The sequence below is a fragment of the Amblyraja radiata genome, chromosome 25 (genome assembly GCF_010909765.2).
Source record: "Amblyraja radiata isolate CabotCenter1 chromosome 25, sAmbRad1.1.pri, whole genome shotgun sequence".
NCBI classification, from domain to species: domain Eukaryota; kingdom Metazoa; phylum Chordata; class Chondrichthyes; order Rajiformes; family Rajidae; genus Amblyraja; species Amblyraja radiata.
Genome location: NC_045980.1, coordinates 25,990,627 through 26,014,523, shown reverse-complemented (window position 1 = coordinate 26,014,523; position 23,897 = coordinate 25,990,627). Strand labels below are relative to the sequence as shown.

General features: G+C 43.1%; 1 protein-coding gene and 1 gene segment (V, D, J or C); both read right to left on the bottom strand.

Annotated features, from left to right (window-relative positions):
• Window positions 1-19,474, bottom strand: part of LOC116987467 — a 50,456-nt gene extending 30,982 nt beyond the window's left edge. The window contains 2 exon segments of the C gene segment in view: window positions 18,907-19,248; window positions 19,365-19,474. Of these exon segments, the coding sequence occupies window positions 18,907-19,210 (304 nt within the window).
• LOC116987470 (immunoglobulin lambda-1 light chain-like) lies at window positions 3,134-5,647 on the bottom strand. Its single transcript, XM_033043534.1, has 3 exons — window positions 5,553-5,647; window positions 5,091-5,432; window positions 3,134-3,589 (listed from the first exon to the last, which is right to left on the bottom strand). The coding sequence occupies exons 1-3, from the start codon at window positions 5,599-5,601 to the stop codon at window positions 3,267-3,269; spliced, it is 714 nt and encodes a 237-aa protein (XP_032899425.1). The 5' UTR covers window positions 5,602-5,647; the 3' UTR covers window positions 3,134-3,266.
• Window positions 19,475-23,897: the final 4,423 nt, after the last annotated feature.

Below are 23,897 nucleotides of genomic sequence, written 5' to 3'. Positions count from 1 at the left end.
TTCTCCCCTCCACTCACAGCGACCATAACGGCTGCTGGCGCCACGCATCTCGCCTCAAAGACGCCATTTAAAAACATCGGCCTGAGTCCTGAACGGCTTGAGTTGGAGAACCACGTCTCCCGTGGGGGTCCATTGATTTATTTTGGGGATTAATGTGTTGTTGGCCAGACACTGCATCGATTTCCCATCCCTATCTATTGCTCTAATACCCTCAGTGAAGATAAGTCGCTTTACTTAGGAGTAAAGTTTTCTGTCCAGGGCCGAAGTATTATATACATATAGTTTATTAAAGTAGGCGAGGGGACGTTTGAAGGGGGTACACTTTGCATGTCTTTTTTAAACAGAAAGTGTGCAACGCTTTGCTAGAAGAAGCGGTGTAGGTAGATACCCAGCAAGGTTCAACGGCATTTAGGCAAACACGTGAACAGATAGGGAATGGAGGGATATAGACATTATATATGGCAGGCAGATGACATTAGTGTAAATTGGCATGAGGTTCGCACAGGCATTGTGGGCCATCGTGGATAGGTCTCAAGTTATGACACTGATATCGTGTTTAACAGCATTCGCGCGGATGATGAGCAAGAGAGGCCGACAGCATTTATACATGGCATGAGTGTAAGTGCATGATTTTCTCGCCGGTCCTGGCGCTCACACATAGACATCTTCGAAAGGCAACGGTAAAATATTGTAATGACATTACGACACAGGAGAAAATACGGCCTTTTGGGTCAGTAGATTAGATTAGATAGAATTTATTTGCCACACAACCAGGGTCGGTGGAATTTGGGTTGTCAGCAGCGGTACAATAATAGAGAACAGTATCAGCTTCTGTCAGATTACCCCCCCCCCCCCCCCCCCCCCCCCCCCCCCCCCGCGGGAAAAATGTTCCCAATGTTGGGCGAGTCCAGAACCAGGGGCCACAGTCTTAGAATAAAGGGGAGGGCATTTAATACTGAGGTGAGAAAAAACGTTTTCGCCCATAGTTGTGAATTTGTGGAATTCCCTTCCACAGAGGGCAGTGGAGGCCAAATTACTGGATGGATTTAAGAGAGAGCTAGATAGCGCTCTAGAGGCTGGTGGAATCAAGGGATATGGAGAGAAGGCAGGCACGGGTTATTGATTGGGGACGATCAGCCATGATCACAATGAATGGCGGTGCTGGCCCGAAGGGGCGAATGGCCTCCTTCTGCACCTATTTTCTATGTTTTTATGTTTCTATGAAAAGATTCAGAACAAATTAGACCCGATATCGATGATCAGGGAAAGGTCTAGCTCACAATGGACCACCAGGACACCATGGGGACGGAAGGAAAAGGCAAGGCCGGGAAGACTCAAATATTTGCTGTTGTCTTCTGCACAAACATTACAAGCCGCAGAAGAAATTGGGCATAAATTGGGCATGATAATGGCAGCTTGAGAGTAATCGGAATTGGTCTTCTGAACAGGGAAGGTATAATGGTGATTTGAATGAGGTGCATAGTCAAGACGTTTTAATTGACCAATTTGTTCCGAGTGAAAGAATGCTCAGTATTTACAAGTTACAGATTTAGAGGAATTTCCAAAATAACTAACGATCAGGTGAACAATTTCAGATATGTGACGCTTTATTTGAATCAGCAAAAAATGCCTACAATCCGGATCATTTAGAAAAGATAAGGCACATAAAGCTGGAGTAACTTAGCGAGTCAGACAGCATCTCTGGAGAAAATGATAGGTGACATTTCTTCAAGCAGTGTGAAGAAGGGTCTCGCCCCAAAACGTCACCGATTCCTTTTCTCCAGAGATGCTTTCTGACCCGCTGATTTACTCCAGCTTTTTGTGTCTATCTTTGGTTTAAACCAGCATCTGCAGCTCCTTCCCATTCATTAAGACTAAAGCCCAGATTGCTCATGTAACGTGAAAATAATTGGGAATAATGCTTGGAATAAGTGAAAAGCGATTTGTGACAGAGGTCAGGGGTTTGTCCGTGACTGATTGTCCTCTAACTATACCATATAGTTCCCTCATTGTTCACTATTAACCCCGCCCCCCGTCCTATTCTCTCCCCCCCCCCCCCCCTCTCTCTCCCCCCCCCCCCCCCTCTCTCTCTCTCTCTCTCTTTCTGCACGTGTCTATATGAAGCTGCCGTGCACTCATCGCATCTTTCTGTAGATATTATCTTGCTTTATTGAGAGTGTTGTTGCCCAGTTCTAGTGTAATACCACCGTGAGACACGTACACGCCACATACAAACTCAGTGGCAGTTCTGCTAACGCCAATAATCACCCCGTTTCTTTAAAGCTGATAATCAGAAGAAGTAAAGAAGAAATAAAGTGTAATGTTTGTAAATATTTAAATACAAACCCCGTCACCGATTAGTGTGAAAGTCACGGTCTTCTGTGATGAAGGATGGAGGTGCCATGCTTAGTGCGAGGGGTGTAAAGTGCAGGTGCGAACAACCCATCCGTTTACAGAAACCTGCTGATATGTTGGGAATTAATGGCGTTTCCAAATTTCCAGATTTCCAGGTTTGCACACGTATTTTATTTAATTATGTAACAGGGCACATTATGAACGAAGACATATTTAACAAACGCTGAACGCACGAGGCTGGTTGGGACGTTTTTGATTTTTTGTTTTTAAACAGCCTGAAACGTCTAATCTATTTCTCACTTCCCACATGCCGCCTGACTTACTGAGTATTAGCAATATTATCTGTTTATTTCTGTGATATTTTGGGGTTTAAGACCACGTTTGCCCTGCTTGGTTTACAGGGTTCTTTGTCTGATTCATGTTGCACACGGACTGACAAAGCGCTGGAGAACGCATGGTATAAATCGACGAGTGGCTCACTACTGTTGTAGGATTGTAATTAGTGATCGAAATAGAGAAACAAAATCAATGTTGGTAGCTCAAATCTACGAGACAACACAACCCGTGTTAAGCCATCGTGGTTCGGGTCAGAAATAAACCAAAGGGAATCAACAATGCATTTGAAATGCGTTTTTTAAACTTTATTCAACGGCTACAAAGATACCATGGGTACAATAGCAACATCCATGCTGTTGGATAACGCAATTGAATCTACTTGATGCTTCATTCAAGAACGACATTATTTCGAAAGAACAAAATTTAAAGTGAACAAGTCATAAAAATGGAAGTCTCAACTACAAATGGCATTTCTGAACGAAAACACCGAAGTCCAATACATTACTAACTTTGTCACATGGACGAACCCAATGATGATAAACTAACTTTGTCAGGTCAGCCTCACGTTTCCAACATCAGACACAGCTGGATCTCACGATATCTGTCTTAAGCGGGTTTGACTGAGTTTGGTGTTTAACCTCACAGGAGTAAAGCTCGTGTAAGTTCCAGTCTGAGGCTGTCAGAGTCAGGTAACTGCTGAGACTGAACGTGTTGTCCTTATCCTGCTGGATCGGGCTGGTCTCAACGCCGCTATTTTTTGCACTGCCGTCGACTGTCCACTCAACGGCCACCGAGCCCGGGTTAAAGCCGTTCACCAAACAAACCAGGGTGGCGGTGCCCTTTGAGGTAACTTCATCAGCGGAAGGTGGGAGAACCGTCACGATCGGTGCCCGAGGATCTGTTGAACAAGAAGTCAAGTTTAATTGTAGAATTGCTGTCGTTGAGATATCATATTTCAGAAAATGCATTCCATTAGAGCACTCATTTATTCATTTGTAGAACATCGTTTTATTCTCGACCTATTTCAAACCATTGTGTGTGTGTTTTTGTTTAAATCGGATAAACAACGAATAAGCAACTTGAAAGCAACTAGGATAGATGCTGTCTGTCCTATCCATAAACACCACAGAAACAACTGTGACATATCATGGCTGTACAGTTTAATAACATTGAACACTTATTGAAAATAACTTTATAAAAGTGTTTTTCACTACACGTCTCCAGCTTTACTTCCATTGCCGTCTATTTAAATGTAACAAATAATTTACTTCGCGGAATTTACAGATTAACAGATTGAAACTTATTTGATTGTGTGCGCCCATTGAGATAGAGGGTGACGCTAATTAAGTACCGCAGGAATTTAAGGAAAATATTCGTTGAACCACCACGGTCACCGATTCGCAAATTTCGATTTTATTATAGTTCGAATGGAATCACAGGTGCGCGATTCCTACTCTAATATTGAGGATGTAGGGCCCGAACGGGCAAGTCTTGCTCGGGTCTTGAATAATTTGAAACTGCTTTGAGGTAGAAATGTGACTCTCATCTGCGAAAACAATGACATCAATTATTTTCGTGATTCAACTAAAGTGTAAAGGGATTCAGAGTGAAACACTTGTTTCAATATCAATCAAAACACCGTGGAACTAATTATTCCCTCGCATCCCTGCACGGTGCGGTCGGATATCAACGCGTAAAAGGGATGGAAAGTAGCTACAGTCCCAAATAAGTTAATTCGCCCAAAGCCGTTAAAGTCCTAAATGTGTTCATTCGCCCGCTCAGGTTCAGTGGGCGCCGAGTTGAGAAATTGATTTTTAGCTCCCTTTTCCAGTTATTTCACTGAGCTATGACCAAGTGAACTCGAAGCGTGAGCGTCTGTAAAGCAGGAATCTATACACTGCACCAACTACATCGAAATAAACCTTTCAAAATCATGCATAATGTGAAGATAGGCATAAAACGCTGGAGTAACTTAGCGGATCTCTGGAGAAAAGGAATAGGTGACGTTTCGGGTCGAGCCCCTTCTTCAGACTGAGAGTCAGGGAAAAGGGACATGAGAGATATAGACGGTGATATAGAGAGATAAAGAAAAATGATTGAAATATATGCAAACAAATAACGATGATAAAGGAAATAGGCCATGGTTAACTGTGGGCTCGGTGAAAACGAGTAACGGACAATGCAACTTACCAGGACAACAGTGGAACTATTACAACGATTAACTTCAAAGGTTACTTGAAGTTGGATAAATCAAGTCATGCCGCTGTATTGTAAGCTGGCCAAGTGAAATATGAGCTGCTGTTCCTCCAATTTGCGCCAATTATGACGTTAATTCAACAAACATTTCACATATTTACAAAATAATACAGGGCGCCGTCCAAAGAATATATTTTACTTACCACCAATACCCAGCCTCGTTCCTTTACCGAAATGAACACCACTATCCCATTTTGCACAGTAATAGTCCGCAGCATCATCCGCTTGAACGTTAGATATTGCGAATGTTGCAGTGTTGCCTGACATTGAGACGGAGAAACGGTCTGGAATGTCCGTGCCTTTATAAATGGTGCCGGAATAATACAACATTAAATACTTTGGAGTTTTGCCAGGGATCTGTTGGTACCAGGAGACATAGTCACCGCCTGAACTGGAGCCCGATATGGTGCAGGATATTTGTATGTTCTGCCCCGTAGAGGTGGACATCGAAGGCTGTTGACTTATTGTCATTGCCGCGTTTACATCTGAGAAAAGATCAAGATCAGAAAAATATAAAATCATTAAGCTAGCTGAAGTGTGGGAGAAGATCCCAATGTAATGGTGCACGGAAATAAATCTATTTTCCGTGGAAGTATAATACTCACAAACTGCGCATAACAGCAGAGCACCAACCACACTGATCCAGCAAGACATATTAATTAAGCGACTGCACTCCGACAGGGCGTCAGTTTCCTGATTAAGTGGCGTCTAAACTTGCTTAAGGGCTCGCTTTATAAATGGAATGGTGAGTTGGCACCGTGTGTTTATCTATGCAAACCAATCAAAACCAGAATGCTCGTCGAAGCCAATCACAAATTGCCAGATCCTTCCTTCGTCGAAATATTCCGCCACTGTGAAGCATGGGGGGCTTATTTTCTACATTTGTATTTCTAAATAGCTTGATGCGTTCTCATTCATATCGTGGAATAAAAGGGATTGGCGCAGTAGCGCCTCGCTAATAATAAACAATCTATCATTTTCTGTGTGATCTTTATGCAAAAATATAATGAAGAAATTATCTGAGAGTTTTCAATATTATATTCTGTAACTCTTTAATCGCCAGTGGACACGGAAGCGAAACGGTCCAACAAATCATATCCCTGAATATAACGTGGTGGCAGCCCCCCTCCTCTGCCCCGTTTTTAGTCAGTGTCATCTTAAATCGATATATTTTCGGATTTTCGAAATGATAATTCCCACAGACCATCATTCTTCTTGTGTGAGAATGTTAACTAACATTAACACTAACAAATGGTAGTGCAGTTACAGTTTTCGGAATCAATTCAGACTACATGGTGCGTATGTTGCTTGGAAGAGCTGGCTGCTTTCACTCTAATACTATAGATCCTTGCCCAAAGAAGGGCACCTGCATTTAGAAAAATAGAGGTGCTGCATCTGACTTTAATGAAGTTTAAAATTGGTGATATGTTTGACAACATGTTGATATACTACATACGTATCATTGATAACTAATTATATGTACAATTGATGCAGTGTTTGTATATTCCACACAGCACCAGTGGATGATGAGCATCAGCAATGAGAAGCAACGTCTGCAAGGGCAGCACGAATGGATCGTGATAGTTGTTGTGTCATCTGCGCACCATCCCCGACATTTTGGACGACATTTTCCTTCCATTTGATCAACAACAAAAGTTCCAAACTTAACATCTGGAAATTGTTCGGGATACTTGTTTTTTCGAAGTTAAACTCCAATAACCGGAGTTAGATTTTGGGTGCGCGCGCCACTATTTTTTTCCATCCGGGGAGAGCAGGCGAAGGTCACACAGTCAAACAGTGCTGCCTACACACAGGTGGCCACAGGCAAAGAAGCCGGGACAATGTTAATGGTTGTTCAGACATAATATCAATGGAAGGCATTGATTTACACCCACTGTTCTGAATATCCTTTAAAATTCCTGAATACTCCTTAATATAAATTACGATCTGGCAACTAACGTGAATGCATGGATCATAAATTGCCGTGAAACCAGATGAATTTAGCAGCCGTTACTATTGCTGGGCCATCCATTAACATAAACGTCCATTCTTTCCAGCACGGCCGGCACGCGAACACAATGTGTTCCATCTATTAGTTGCAATTGCGCGCGTAAGCCATTCTAAACGTATGCAGGCCATTACGACGGGCATGCTTATCAAATGTTTATTGGCTGAATCTCCTCCAAGAGTCTCTCTGATACACAGTGTCCAGGGTTGTAAATATCTCGCATTGCTCTCACTGCTGCCGTTCTTCACTTTGCAACGTGCAATGCTGTATGAAAATGAACACGAGAACGATGGCAGTGGCTCAAGGCTGTTCATCACAATCTTCCCAAATGTCTATCCACAGATGCTGCTTGACCCCCTCAGTTACTCCAGCAGTTTGTGCTTTACTCAAGATTCCAGTATCCGCAGTTCCTTGTGTCTCTGCGTTCCCAGTGTTGAATGAACAATGAATACCGCGTTCCCAGAGATCCACACAAAAATCCCACAAATGTTGGAGAATTAGATATGATCAAGCGAGAGCGAGCAGAGTGCACTGCTGCATGATTGTTTCATATTTCACATTCGTGGAAAGTGGACACTGTGTACCAATAAAACAGTGTTGATCCCACTGTACGCCCAGATGTGTACTGGTATCTCTCTATTTCTTTCCTAGAGACGTCTGAGACTAGCTGGGCACTTGATTAAATAAATAACCCCTCGGTTTTTGAGTTCCATGATAAACAGCTAATTCTAAAATATATTTACCCTTTTTTTCTAGATCAGACTTATTCATTGGGGTCAAGGAAAGAGCGTTCACGCCGCGGACCTGTTTCCATCAATCTTTCCACCACCACGCACAAGAAGCACAAGAAGCGACAAGACAGACACCATTGTGCAGATGCAGAGAAGTGTGTTCAGCTCTGGTTGAACAACTTCTTATCTTGTGTGTGGACACTCGATAAAAAGACATTCCAGGAACGGAGAGGTCTACAGACTAGCCATAGCAAACAGGAATCTGGAAAAGCAGACATTCATGTGACTCATTGTTATTAGCAGTTAAGACTTAATGAGCAAAAGGGCGTGAATTTGTTCCTTTGTGAGTATTTTCTCGTATTTTGCTATGATAAAGATGGTCTTGGAAACAAAAATATCTATCTCCATTCCATCTCATTCCAGCTCCCCACTCAATACTAAATTATAATAGACAATAGGTCATTCAAGGTGATCATGGCTGATCATCCCCAAGCAGTACCCCGTTCCTGCCTTCTCCCCTGACTCCGCTATCTTTAAGAGCCCTATCTAGCTCTCTCTTGAAAGTATCCAGAGAACCGGCCCCCATCACCCTCTGAGGCAGATAATTCCACACTCACAACTCTCTGTGTAAAAATGTGTTTCCTCATCTCTGTTCTAAGAGGCTTACCCCTTATTTTTAAACTGGTTCTGGACTCCCCCAACATCGCGAACATGTTTCCTGCCTCTAGCGTGTCCAAACCCTTAATAATGTTATATGTTTCAATGAGATCCTCTCATCCTTCTAAATTCCAGAGTATACAGGCCCACCCGCTCCATTCTCTCAGCATATGAAAGTCCTGCAATCCTGGGAATTAACCTTGTAAACCTACGCTGCACTCCCTCAATAGCAAGAATGTCCTTCCTCAAATTAGGGGTCCCAAACTGCACACAATGCTCCAGGTGTGGTCTTACGTGTTGTCTTATTATACGCAACTCCTCTTGTTATGAAGGCCAACATGACATACGCTTTCTTCGCTGCCTGCTGTATCTCCATGCTTACTTTCATTGACTGATGAACAAGGACCTCCAGATCCCGTTGTACTTCCCCTTTTCCCAGCTTGACACCATTTAGATAATAATCTGCCTTCCTGCTTTTGCTACCAAAGTGGACAACCTCACATTTATCCACATTAAACTGGATCTGCCATGCATCTGCCCACTCACCCAACCTGTCCAAGTCACCCTGCATTCTCATAGCATCCTCCTCACAGCTCACACTGCCAACCACCCAGCCGATCCTGTTACTGCTATCCAAATGAGCCGCTATTTCATCTTTTATGATTGACTCCAGCATCTTCCCCACCACCGATGCCAGGCTAACTGGCCTATAATCCCCTGTTTTCTCTCTCCCACCTTTCTTAAAATGTGGGATGACATTAGCTACCCTCTAATCCACAGGAACTGATCCTGAATCTATAGAACATTGGAAAATGATCACCAATGACGACAGTTTCTAGAGTCACTTCCTTCAGGCCCTGGAGTTTTATCAGCCTTCAGTCCCATCTGTCTACCCAACACCATTCCCTGCTTAATGTGGATTTCCTTCAGTTCTTCGGTCACCCCAGATCCTCTGGCCACTAGTATATCAGGACGATTGTTTGTATCCGCCTTATTGAAGACGGATCCAAAGTACCTGTTCAACTCATCTGCCATTTCCTTGTTCCCCATAATAAAATCACCTTTTTTCAGTCTTCAAGGGTCCAACTTTGGTCTTAACTATTTTTTTCCTCTTCACATACCTAAAGAAGCGTTTACTACCCTCCTTCATATTCTTGGCTAGCTTACATTCGTACCTCGTCTTTTCTCCCCGTATTGCCTTTTTAGTTGTCTTCTGTTGCTCTTTATACATTACCCAATCCTCTTGCTTACCACTCATCTTTGCTACGTTGCACCTCTTCTCTTTTATTTTTATACTGTCAGCCACGGTCGCCCCTTACTCCCCTTGGAATCTTTCTTCCTCTTTGGAATGAACTGATCCTGCACCTTCTGTATTATTCCTAGAAATACCTGCCATTGTTGTTCCACTGTCATCCCTGCAAGCGTATCTTTCCATACAACGTTGGCCAGCTCCTCCCTCATGGTTCCATAGTCCCCTTTGTTCAACACTGACACCTCCGATTTACCCTTCTCCCTCTCAAATTGTAGATTAAAATTTACCATATTATGGTCACTACCTCCTAATGGCTCATTGACCTAAATTCTCAAGACTTCTCTGGTATTGTTTTAAAAAAGAGCAATACGGCTGTGATTGAATACTCACCACATGTTGCAATGAGCCCCAACAACATTGAAAACGTTCGACATGTTACAGGGTGAAGTTTCTTATTTAAATGATATAAACCTAAACTTTGTCGCTGTCCACCACAAGTGCAACAAGGCCGCAGTCTGCGCCGTCTGGAGTCCCTTATGTATAGCCAACTGCAACATTGTCACCAAGGAATAAAGGCGTAGACTCGTTTCTAAATTGGGAGAGAATCCAGGAAGCGGAGGTGCAAAGGGATTTGGGACTACTGGTATAGGATCTCCAAAAAGTGAATTCGCAAGTGAATTCGGTAGTAAAGAAAGCAATGATAACATTTATTTCGAGAGGGCTTGTATAATGGTGGATGGTTGTTTGTCAGGTTGGAGGCCAGTGACGAGTGGGGTGCCACAGGGATCTGTGTTGGGTCCACTGTTGTTTGTCATGTACATCAATGATCTGGACGATGGTGTGGTAAATTGGATTAGTAAGTATGCAGATGATACTAAAATAGGTGGGGTTGCGGGTAATGAAGTAGAGTTTCAAAGTCTACAGAGAGATTTATGCCAGTTGGAAGAGTGGGCTGAAAGATGGCAGATGGAGTTTAATGCTGATAAGTGTGAGGTGCTACATCTTGGCAGGACAAATCAAAATAGGACGTACATGGTGAATGGTAGGGAATTGAAGAATGTAGGTGAACAGAGGGATCTGGGAATAACTGTGCACAGTTCCCTGAAAGTGGAATCTCATGTAGATAGGGTGGTAAAGAAAGCTTTTGGTGTGCTGGCCTTTATAAATCAGAGCATTGAGTATAGAAGTTGGGATGTAATGTTAAAATTGTACAAGGCATTGGTGAGGCCAATTCTGGAGTATGGTGTACAATTTTGGTCGCCTAATTATAGGAAGGATGTCAACAAAATAGAGAGAGTACAGAGGAGATTTACTAGAATGTTGCCTGGGTTTCAGCAACTAAGTTACAGAGAAAGGTTGAACAAGTTAGGGCTTTATTCTTTGGAGCGCAGAAGGTTAAGGGGGGACTTGATAGAGGTTTTTAAAATGATGAGAGGGATAGACAGAGTTGACGTGGAAAAGCTTTTCCCACTGACAGTAGGGAAGCTTCAAACAAGGGGACATGACTTGAGAATTAAGGGACTGAAGTTTAGGGGTAACATGAGGGGGAACTTCTTTACTCAGAGAGTGGTAGCTGTGTGGAATGAGCTTCCAGTGAAGGTGGTGGAGGCAGGTTCGTTTTTATCATTTAAAAATAAATTGGATAGTTATATGGATGGGAAAGGAATGGACGGTTATGGTCTGAGCGCAGGTATATGGGGCTAGGGGAGATTATGTGTTCGGCACGGACTAGAAGGGTCGAGATGGCCTGTTTACGTGCTGAAATTGTTATATGGTTATAAGAAAACAGGAATGTCATGCTCTTGCTCTATAAGGCGCTGGTCGGGTCGGATTTGGTATATTGAGAGCAATGCTGGGCACCGTATCTGAGGAAGGGTGTGTTGCCTCTGGAAAGGGTCCAGAAGAGGTTAACAAGAATGATCACAGGAATGAGTGGGTTAACGTCTAATGAGCGTTTGACGGCACTGGGACTGTACTCGCTGGAGTTTAGAAGAATGAGATGGGACCTCATTGAAACGGGCAGAATAGTTCAAGGCTTGGATAGTGTGGATGTGGAGCGGATGTGTCCAGTAGTAGTGAGTCCAGGACTAGACACATAATTAAAGAACGTTCTTTTAGGAAGGAGATAAGGAGGAATTTATTGGTGAATCAGTGGAATTATTTGCCACAGAAGGCTGTGGAGGCCAATTTTAAGAGATAGATAAATGTATGATTAGTGCGGGTATCACAGTTTATGGGGAGTAGACTTGATCGGTCATATGGCCTAATTCTGCACCCATCACTCATGATCTTAACACTTATGATCTTATTAGGCAGACAAGAACAACAGACGCATAATAATGTATAGAATGCGCAAAAACAGCTGCATTTGCTGGTTTGCATTGAGCGTTTGCTGCAGAAGCTGTCATCCATCCTTTTTCGCTGAGGATGCGAAATGACTCGCGGAATTACTCCAGTATTTTGTGTCTATCTTACGCATTATTATATAGTTGTTTGCAAGGTAAACTCCAAGTTGTACACATTAGGGCTTGGATATGCAAGCGCGACCAAACCGGAAGCGGGGGCCGCGCGGAGGTCGAGTGAGTGACGTGCAGTTCGAGCGAAGTCCGTGGGAAGTTCGCGGGAAGTTCGCGCGTGACGTACGGCGTCAAGACGCTGCGTACGGCGTCAAGACGCTGCGTACGGCGTCGAGGCGGCTGCGGGCCGGCAGGCGCGGAACTTTTGAACACGGTCAGTTTTTCGGGGCCCCGCGCGATGTCGGGACCAGCTTCGCACAACTCCATACGACTCCGGCGATCGAAGTGGGACAAGCCCCGCGAGGCCGTACGGCTCAAGCGACCACGTTAGGTCGCGCTTGCCGCATGGAGTCGCATGCTCGTGGGACAGGTCCTTTACTCACCCACATAATACAGGCAATTTGCAATGCTCGCTTAATCTTGCAAATTATGAAATTGATAACAAATGGGATGTGTCAGATAATAATTCTTAACTAACTTAATGTGAATTAAAATATCTTAACAGCGACACACGATTTGAAAGGGCAAGGCAGACATAATTGGTAATGTATAATTTAGTTACAATTAGCCTACGTTTCTCGTCTGGAGCCCCATGCAGGGGAGAAAGGCTATTTCGTGTCAGTGCCAGAAAAGGAGGGAGAAGAATGTTGATAACACAGGGAATTCAACTGATTGCTTTCTTTTGTGTTAATGGGGCAGTTGCCAGCACATTGCTGTATGCCTATCTGTCTATATATGTTCTTATTAATGGTGATGCTAACGGATTATAAGAATAGAATAAGGAAAAGGGAGTCAAATGGTGACGGGCAGAAACGGCCAGCTCTGATAGAGGGAGAAGTGAAGAATGAGTTACCAAATTTTGTGGAATTTGATTCTCAGTCGGGAAAGCAGCACCATGTCCAGACAGAAGATGTGGCGATATTCGTCAACCTTGAATTGTAACTCGTTGCAATAATACAGGAAGCCACACAGAAAGGCCGAATTGGAAGCTCCGGATTTAATTTACGGACTGAGTCCAGGTGCTCCATAAAGCGATCACCAATCCCAAGATGTACTGTAGACACAAACTGAACGTGAAAGCAGAGGTGTTGCATAATTCAATTCCGTGTGTAGTTTCAGGCGCTGAGTGAGAGTCACGAGTCTTACGCGTTGAAACAGGCCCTTCCGCCCAACTGCCCACACCGGCCAACATGTCTATATACACTAGTCCCGCCCGCCTGCAGTTGGCCCACATCCCTGTGGACCTGTTCTATCCATGTATCTGCCTAAAAGTTTCTTCAACATTGTAACGGCATCTGCTATAACTACCCCCTTCCGGCAGCTCGTTCCATGCACCCATCTCCCTTTGCATGGAAATCTCACCCCTCAGATTCCTATTAAATATCTACCCCCCCCCCCCCCTCAACTTAAACCTCTCTGGTTGTCGATTCTTCTAACCTGGCCAAGATAATCTTCCGATCTGTCTATCGGATCTATTCCTCACATGATTTTGTACAGCTCTATAAAATCAACCTTAGCCCTCCTGCGTTTCAAGGCATAGAGTCCTAGCCTGCTCATCCTCTGCCCATTGCTCGGGCCCATGAGTCCCAGCAACATTCACATATATCTTCTCTGCACCATTTCCAGCCTGACAATATCGTTCTTGTAACAAGGTGTCCAAAATTGAACACAATACTCTAAATGCAGCCACTCCAATGCCTTATACGACTGCAACGTGACATCCCAACCTCTATAATCAATGCTCTGACTGATAAAGCCCAATGTACCCAACCAATCAAGATCATGCTGCAATTTTTGACAACCATCTTTACTATCTACGATACCACCCTCCTTTGTGTCACCTGCAACACTGCTAACTATTGTGTTTAAGAAGGAACTGCAGATGCTGGAAAATCGAAGGTACACAAAAATGCTGGAGAAACTCAGCGGTTGCAGCAGCATCTATGGAGCGAAGGAAATAGGCAACGTTTCGGGCCGAACCCCTTCTTCAGACCTTCTTCGTCTGAAGTAAGGACTAAAATCATATCTAGTCCTTTCGTTGACCAGATAGCACACATTCAAACCCGTTTTCAGTAAAGCTCAGTACAATAAATTAAACCAAGATGATGAAGAAAAAAGATTAGTTCAAAAAACAGTGACCAGGGGGTGTAAATGTGAACGAAATAAATATGAGATTGCAGGTTGCGGTGATACAGGGGTTTCAGATTTAACATTGTCCATTAGAGCCACGTTTACATAGATGAAGAAGAAAGGAAGTATTATGGATGGCGCTGGGCAAACTAACATTCTGTTTTATGAACTTTGACGAAGAACGCCAATGTATGTGTCCAGTGTGCAGAGCGGAGAGTTAACGCATATTCATGTCTCTGGAGAAATATTGTGGCGGAATTGAAATGGCACACACATCTAAGTCCGCCTAAGTACTGGCAAGGTTCAAAGCGCCAAATGTGGACTTGTTCTACGAGAAGTTTGGGAGCTCGGTTTGAAATTAAGAAGTTCAGTGTTAATAATCCCAGTGTTCACAGTGCCCCACGCAAATTAGCTCTGGAACAGAATCTTATAAGGCAGTTCAACGCCTGGCGTAGCCGATATACGTTTTGCAATAGAATAAACATTTCAATATTTCAATGAGCTCATGGCCACGAGAATCATGCTGGGACCACCTTCTTACTAATCGGGTAAAAATTGGGTAGATGAGACTTAAACAAATAGAGGTGTTATAAGTAAGGAGAACATTGCGTTTTTTTTACATCGGAAGATCAAGCCCATGGGGCAAAATGGTGACAGGTGACAGGAATATCGTGAATGTAAAGGTGATATTGCACCTGTTGTTAAAATAGACGGTATACGGACGCCAATTGAGACAGATTAATTGATTTATTAATAAGTGCAGCTGTGTGGTTAACACAAATAGAAACATAGACATAGAAACATAGAAATTAGGTGCAGGAGTAGGCCATTCGGCCCTTCGAGCCTGCACCGCCATTCAATATGATCATGGCTGATCATCCAACTCAGTATCCCGTACCTGCCTTCTCTCCATACCCTCTGATCCCCTTAGCCACAAGGGCCACATCTAACTCCCTCTTAAATATAGCCAATGAACTGGCCTCGACTACCCTCTGTGGCAGGGAGTTCCAGAGATTCACCACTCTCTGTGTGAAAAAAGTTCTTCTCATCTCGGTTTTAAAGGATTTCCCCCTTATCCTTAAGCTGTGACCCCTTGTCCTGGACTTCCCCAACATCGGGAGCAATCTTCCTGCATCTAGCCTGTCCAAACCCTTAAGAATTTTATAAGTTTCTATAAGATCCCCTCTCAATCTCCTAAATTCTAGAGAGTATAAACCAAGTCTATCCAGTCTTTCTTCATAAGACAGTCCTGACATCCCAGGAATCAGTCTGGTGAACCTTCTCTGCACTCCCTCTATGGCAATAATGTCCTTCCTCAGATTTGGAGACCAAAACTGTACGCAATACTCCAGGTGTGGTCTCACCAAGACCCTGTACAACTGCAGTAGAACCTCCCTGCTCCTATACTCAAATCCTTTTGCTATGAAAGCTAACATACCATTCGCTTTCTTCACTGCCTGCTGCACCTGCATGCCCACTTTCAATGACTGGTGTACCATGACACCCAGGTCTCGCTGCATCTCCCCTTTTCCTAGTCGGCCACCATTTAGATAATAGTCTACATTTAGGATGAACCAAATAAGTGCAAGAGGAGTTCTCAGAGTCGATCTCGCGCCGAGGACTGGTGCCGCGGACCGGACAGGGAACCCATCCAGAAGGCCCGGCTCGCCGGCCGGAGATGAAGGAGTGGGAGGAAGGGCCGTTAAGCAGACTGACTGCGGGAGGGAGTGCACTACCCTGACGGTGAAGGGGGCCGATGAAGAACCTGTAACGCTGGCAGGGCAGCGGATTCTCATGGTCAGGTCAAGAACCCTGCATTAACAATAACTGGGATATGAAAATGGAGCCAAATCTGGCGACTCTATATACTGTCTCAGTGTAACACCACGATGCACTTTTACTGTATCTGAGATATTTATCTAAAGGTTCAAAAGGTTCAAAGGTTATTTATTAGTCACATACACCTAGGTGTAGTGAAATGCTTCTTGCCAGTGCAGCACATAAAGAAAGAATACAGACATAACATTAATAAGAGGTTTAAACATAAAGAACATCCCCCCACAATGGTTCCCACCATGAGGGAAGGCACAAGGTCCAGTCCCCAACCCCAGTTCACCCATAGTCGGGCCCATTGAGTAGGTATGTTGCAAAGCCTACCTGAAGCGTCTTTGAAAATCTTCCGCTGCGGGTGTGCGCGATTTTGGCGCCGTTTAGAGGGGGCGGGTTTAAAACGCGATTTTCTCTAGGCTGTTCAAATCGAAGATGTTCAGCCTAGTTAATTATTAACGAAAAATCGCTGGAAGAACCCGTCGCAAAAGCTATTATTAGGTTTAAAGGCCTTGAATAATAGTTATAGTAGTTTAAAAATCAATCTTTAAACCCGCGACCGTCAGCAACCGCATGGTCTCATAAAGAAAATAGCAGAAGTTAGGTTGTATATTTTTACATTCAAAAGGGCTTCTAAAGATCCTTTTATACAAAATTTAATATTGCGAGTAGCTCAATTTGGCCCCATTATATCGCGCAGTATTTTTCTCGGCATTTGGGGCACAAATCTACCGCAATGTGAACGTTCTAAACCAGCGCGTTCCACAGGGACCCACTGGAAAGCTGATTTAAATGGGCATTTATTTACAGCAATTGAACACTAAATTCCTTCCATTTGGCCTATAAATTAATGTAAATGAGATTTTAAAATCATGTTTTATTGTGAATTATTTGTGAATATTATTTGGACATTTAGGCTATTTAAAAATGTTAATCATTTATTAAGAAATGGATAGATGTTTAGATCTAGTAATTGAAGTCTGAAATTAGCTACAATTAGGTAACTAACTAATTATATGCTTTAATTTCAGGTCATCCAAGTAAGATTATTTTATATTTGTTTCAGAATGCTTCAATCTATGATAACTGAAAATTTCATTCAGTTCTCTTAATTTTTAAGAAAGTTATGGGCTTTTGACTGTTCACGATCACAACTTTTTTGTTATGTCCATAGAAAATCAATAGGGAACAAGATGCTCATTTCCGAGTATGAAAATGGCCATAACTTTTTAAATACTTGAGATATGAAAGTGAATTAGATGTCAAATTAAACTTATTTTTATGCTTTATCTGATGGGATAAATTACAGACTTGATTTTTAAAATCTCAAAATTTTGTAACATTGCTACATTGAGGCCTCCACAGTTGCCTCTACGGAGGCCCGATGTTCCTGGCCGTTCTCGCCGGGTGATGTTGCTCCGGCGTCGGGAGAATCCTCGCAGCGGCCTGGGAACCCTGGAACGGCCGCTTCCGTACTGGAGGCCGCGGCTTCCGAAGCCAACAAGGCCGCGCCGGTTGGAGCTCCACTACTGGCGATCTCGTCGCGAGATCCCAGGCTCCCGGTGTACAGTTCGGCGCCGCTGCCCGCGGCTGGCCGCTCCTCAAACCCGTAGCTCCGCGATGTTGTTCCCGGCGGTCTCAGCTCACCGGAGCTCCAGCGCGGCGACCCAGGCAAGGCATCGCCCGCTCCACGATAGCGCTCCACCGCTATTTTTTGCACTGCCGTCGACGCTCCATTCAACGGCCACTGAGCCCGGATTAAAGCCGTTCACCAAACACACCAGGGTGGCGGTGCCCTTTGAGGTAACTTCATCGGCTGCAGGCGGGAGGACCGTCACGATCGGTGCCCGAGGATCTGTTTAATAAGAAGTCACATTTAATTGGAGAATTGCTGTCGTTGAGATATCATTATTTGCCGAAAATACATCTCATTAAAGCACTCATTTATAGAAATGTCGTTTTATTCTCGACCTATTTCAAACCATTATAGTGTGTTTATTTTAATTGGGTGAACAATAAACAAAGTGCGTGAAAGCAACTAAAATAGATCCTGTCTACCCTCTGTATAAACACCGGGAAACCATCTGTGATAGATCGTGGCTGCAGTATTTTATAAAACTGAATACATTATTGTAACTTTTATAATGTTCATTTTACTACACATCTCCGGCTTTACATTTATTTAAATATATCAGCAGATATAAACCATTCGCGATCGCAAAATTTATAATAACAGATAATAACTTATCGACGGCACGCTTTGAGATGGAGGGTGACGCTATTTATGTTCGGCAAAAATATATGGAAACTAGTCTTCGAAAGCCAATGTCACCGATTCGCAGATGTCGTTCACAAGCAAGAATGACATTATAGTTCGAATGTTCATTTATATTTGAAATACACGGCTGCGTCCACGAAAAGCTGCTCTACGTATTAAACACAATTTCTGAAGGAAATGTGCGAAACTTTCTCCTTTCGCATTTCGCATTTTGATATCCTTGTTCAACCCGTCACCCGGATTTTTGACAGTGTTGAATATTAACGTTGGCGAACCCCGTTACCCAAGCAATTTCCTTTCATATCTGGACAATCACTGCGAATATTTCCGCAATTTATTGAACGAAGCTCAAGACAAAGCATTAGCTCGCTTTCGCAGTCATTTCACTGAGTTATGTCCAAGTGAACTCGGAACATCTGTATAGCAAGATCGCACTATCTGCACTGAAATACAGCTGGCCCAATCAAGTATAGTGTGAACTCAGGACATTAAATCAAGCAATATCTGCATTAAAAGAAAAAAGAAAACAGCGCGCTGTCCGATGAACATATTTTACTTACCGCCAATACCCAGCCTCGTTCCTTTACCGAAATGTAAACCACTATCCCATTTGGCACAGTAATAGTCAGCAGCATCCACCGATTGAACGCTAGATATTGCGAATATTACAGAGCTCCCTGACACCGAGATGGAAAAACGGTCTGGAATGTCCGTGCCTTCCAAAATGGTGCCGGATTCATAGTAGAATAGATACTTAGGAGTTTTGCCATGAATCTGTTGGTACCACGAGACATAGTTAGTGCCTGAACTGGAACCGGATATTGTGCAGGATATTTGTATTTTCTGTCCCGTAGAGGTGGACATCGAAGGCGGCTGATTTACTGTAACAGCCGCGCTTAAGTCTGAGCAAAGAAAAATATCAGAAAAAAAATTGATAAGTTTGCTGAAATGTGGGAGATAATCCCAAATTAATGGTGAACAGAAATAAGTATAATGTCCAGGAAAGTAAAATACTCACAAACTGCGCAAAACACCAACGCACCGACAACACGGATTCAATAAGACATTTTCATTAACCGACTGAGCTCCGATGGGGCGGCAGTTTCCAGGACAAGTGGCGTGTAATCTTGCTCTCTGGCTCTCTTTATAAATGGAATGACGAGATGTCACCGTGTGTTTATCTCTCCAAACCAATCAAACCGGTATGCTCGTCGAAGCCCATCAGAAATTGCCAGATTCTTCCTCAAAATATTCGCCCCTGTGAAACACGCAGGTCTTGTTTTAGAGACTTGTATTTCTAAAAAGCTTCATACATCTGGCAGAATGAAAAGGATGCAGGGGCTGACATTGAGGTGGTGCAGACATATAAATACCTTGGAGTGCACCTTGATAACAAACTGGACTGGTCTGTCAACTCTGACTCCCTCTACAAAAAAGGCCAGAGAAGACTCTTTTTCCTCAGAAGGCTCAAATCCTTCAATGTGTGTAATGATATGCTGCACATGTTTTACAACACTGTGGTTGCAAGTGATATTTTCTACGCTGTTGTCTGCTGGGGCAACAGCATTAGTGCAAAAAACAACAAGAAGCTGGTCAAACTGGTTAAACGAGCTAGCTCAGTGCTGGAGGGGAGAGTAGGCTCTGGGATGGATGCGCTTGAGAGGCGTATGCGGCACAAGGTGCAGGTCATCCTGAAAAACCCCGGGCATCCCCTCCATGTAATTCTGGAGAGTCAAAAGAGCACTCGGAACAACAACCGGCTCCTCTCCCTGCCCTGTAGAACGGAGCGGTTCAGGAGATCCTTCACCCCTGCAGCCATTAGATTTTATAATTCGGACCGCTAGGCTGTAGGGGGATGCATTTTGCAATTTTTAATTTTTAATTGTTAATTATTGGTCTTTTTAAGTATTTATTGCTCTCAGGTAGTGTCCACATTGTATTCTATGTATTTTCTGCCTGCGTTCGTTTTGAATCTGTGGATTTGTTGGTTGGGGGCTTCTGGACATCTGAATTTCCCTGAGGGGATCAATAAAGTATTTATTATTATTATTATTATTATTATTATTTACAGTTGTCCCTTCTTTATAAACAAACAATCTATAATGTTCGCATATATATACAGGTTCAATCTATAACCCTCCGCATATATATACTAAACAGATTGCGAGTTTTAAATATTATATTCGGTAACTGTTTAATCAACAATGAAAACGGAATAGAAATATTTTATCTATACTGACCAACTGAATCCGTATCGCTGATTTCCTTCGCGCCCTCACCCGCTGAGTTTCTCCAGCATTTTTGTCTACCTCCGTATCGCTGAACATAACATGATCACAGTCACCTCCTCAGCACTGTTTTATTAAAAAGCACATTAAATCTATATTTAGATATCTTTGTCATTTTAGAAATGATAAACCCCACAGGCTGCCCTTCTACTTGTGTATCAGATAATTTAGAAAGGACCTGGGGAGAAAGAACATCACTACAGATGTCAGTAAAGTTGCAGTTTTGGAGGCAACTTGGACTACCCGATGTGTGTCGTGCTTGGAAAAGCGGTCTGTGATACTCTCCTTTTGTAATGCGCAGTAATTCGCAAAACCTGCCTCGACTCAAAGTGGAAAGGTTACCTGCACCAAATTAATGCATGTATGAGTGAAGTAAAAGGGATCATATTGGCTCTCACCGACCACTTCCAGAGTTCTTTCGACTTTGTAGTACGACAGGACGACAGGAATTCTACATACAGCACAATTAAAGTTGAATGGAATACGGGCACTCCAGCTATCTGGCAAAACTGACAAGGGACAAACGCGAAGAGCGGTTTTCGGGAAATAGCGGGTGAGAAATATGATTATCATGAATAATTGTCCTTAAATTGTCATTAAAATAGATTAGTTTAGCAGTGAACATGACTGGTCAGCGATCCATTAACTTAACCGTTCATCCTTTCACCACTACGTTTTCCCCATGACCTGCCTGGGATTTCCGGTTTCCTCCCACACTACAAAGACAGATTGGTAGGTTCATTGGTTTGGTAAAATTATATATTGTCCCTAAAGTGCGCAGGATAATGTTAATGTGCGGGGACTGTTTATCCGTAGAAGTGCCTGTTTCCGCGCTGTATCTCCAAATTTAAAAAAAGTGACTACAATTTGTACCAGCCCCACCTGCCCATTGAGACCATATCCCTCCAAATCAGTCATATCCATGTACCTGTCTAACTGTTTTTTAAACGCTGGGATTGTCCCTGGCACAACTACCTCCTCCGGCTGCTTGTTCCATACACCCATCTGGGAAAAAGTTACCCCTCAGATTCTTATTAAATCTTTGCCCCGTCACCATAAACCTGGTCCTCGATTCACCTACTCTTGGCAAGAGACTGTGCATCTATCCGATCTATTCCTCTCATGACCCAATACACCTCTATAAGATTTCCCCTCATCTTCGTGCGCTCCAAGGTGTAGAGTCCCAGCCTACTCACCTCTCCCTATGGCTCAGACCCTCTAGTCTTGGCAACATCCTCGTAAGTCTTCTCTGTGCCCAGCTTGTCGAAATCTTTCCAAAAAGATGGTGCCCAGACTGAACACATTAAACTAAATGCGGCGTCACCAACGTCTTATACATCTGCAACCAGACCAGAGAAACGGTCTAAATGAGGTCGAGAAAGAACATGAGATATAGAGCGGGGGACAGAGATAAAGAGAAAGCAAGGTGAGGGAGGACAGAGTAGGAATTGCAATGGGTACAGTTGAGTTAAAAGCAGTGAGGGCGATATAAAGTACAGAAATTAACAAGTGCATGGACAAAACAGGAAATTGAAAAACAAACACATCTTTGACAGATCACAGACGCCCAGGCATGCATAATGGATAGGTGGGGGGGGGGAGGGGGGGGGGGGGAGAGATGTCGAGAACACAGTTCATCTGATAGATTTCAACTGGGAGAACGGGCCAGTTGCAAGCACATTCCCGTATGTTTATCTGTCGATGTAGGCTGAGCATCACAAATGTGACTAGAAATCCATTTTCGTCACTCACTGGCGTCCGAATCAATGTTAAACGCGCTTTGAAAGATTGGACTTTAAATACCGGAAATTTTTCATTTTTTTCTCTAATTTAATTTTAGAGAAGTTTCAGGGATGATTTATATAATATTTTTACACAATATGTGAACATTTCATGTAGTTCCGTGAGTTGGGTCACGAAACTGCACAAAAAAAGCTCCTCGGCTCACGGCCTAGACAGCCAAGTTGTGAAACCAGTCAAACTTTGTGAATTAACTGGAACTGAAAGGTAAGATCTAAAGTCTGAATTGATGAAAATTAATCTGTGTGGACTTTAATTAATTGAATTGCACCCTTTTATAATGTGAAAGAATTGCACCCTTTTATAATGTGATTTGGAGGCTGTACATTCACTCATTCATTCATTCACTCATTCACTCACTCATTCATTCACTCATTCAATCATACATTCACTCATTCATTCATTCACTCATCACTCATTCATTCACTCGTTCATTCTCTCGTTCATTCATGGAGTTGAGGGCCTAAACTGTGTGTATCCATAACAAAGTAAATTAAACATGTTCACTAATGTTTTCACTACAGCTTGTTGTAGTCTAATAAGTCTTTAACATATAATCTCGGAGCTGCCTGCGATCACTTACCGAGTAAAAGTGCTCCGACTGCGGGGCCTAGGTACTTAACATAGTGAAGCCGCGGTCTCAATTAAGAAGCGGCCGATTCGCGAACGCGGAGCCGCGGAGTGTCTTTCGATCATCTCAGCGGAGTATGTGGGGGTGGGGGGCTGTACATAGTGACGTCCGTAGCGGCCGTTTCTAGGCCCCGACCACGGGAGAAAAACGAAGGAATATTGACTGCACTTTATGGGCTTCCATCGAAGTGAGAAATGGTCAAAAATGGCTGATGTTTATGTAGAAATAAATTGGTGTATGTGAACTTGAACTTGAACTTGAACTAATTTATCTAAGGTAGTAACAGTGTTATTCTCATTAACATTAAGAAGAGGTTGAAATGTTATGAATTGAAGTCCATGCAGACTATGAGATGTTTTTTTTGTAGCCTCTGCCTGACCCTCCACTTGAACTTGAACTAACTTATCAATGGGGTTATCAAAACTTATCAAAATACTTGGAATCCGATGAAGAATATTCAGACGAAGATCAGATGTAATGTAAACAAATAAATTGGGGAAATAAATGATGTTTTGTTCTTGACGAGTTTCAGGGATGATTTATATAATATTTTTACACAATATGTGAAAATGTCATGTAGTTCCGTGAGTCACGAAACTGCACAAAAAAGCTCCTCGGCCCACAGCCTAATGTATTTTCTTGTTAATCGAGAAGCAAAGGGATATGTTCTGCAGTAAATTAAAAGTATAGAATAAAGAAAAGGGTGCCAAATAAATGACTAGCTCTGATAGAAGCAGAGGAAACGACTGCACATCCCCTTGAAAATCAAATTTAAGGAACACAGCCCACTTTGAAAATTGGGGATCAAAGTGGTGAGCGACTAGTGAATGGA

Coding starts and splice junctions, on each gene's coding strand:
- LOC116987470 (XM_033043534.1), bottom strand. CDS start 5,601: ATGTCTTGCTGGATCAGTGTGGTTGGTGCTCTGCTGTTATGCGCAGTT. Junction 5,433..5,552: donor TCTGCTGTTATGCGCAGTTT/GTGAGTATTATA, acceptor ATCTTTTCTCAG/ATGTAAACGCGGCAATGACA. Junction 3,590..5,090: donor AACGAGGCTGGGTATTGGTG/GTAAGTAAAATA, acceptor CTTGTTCAACAG/ATCCTCGGGCACCGATCGTG.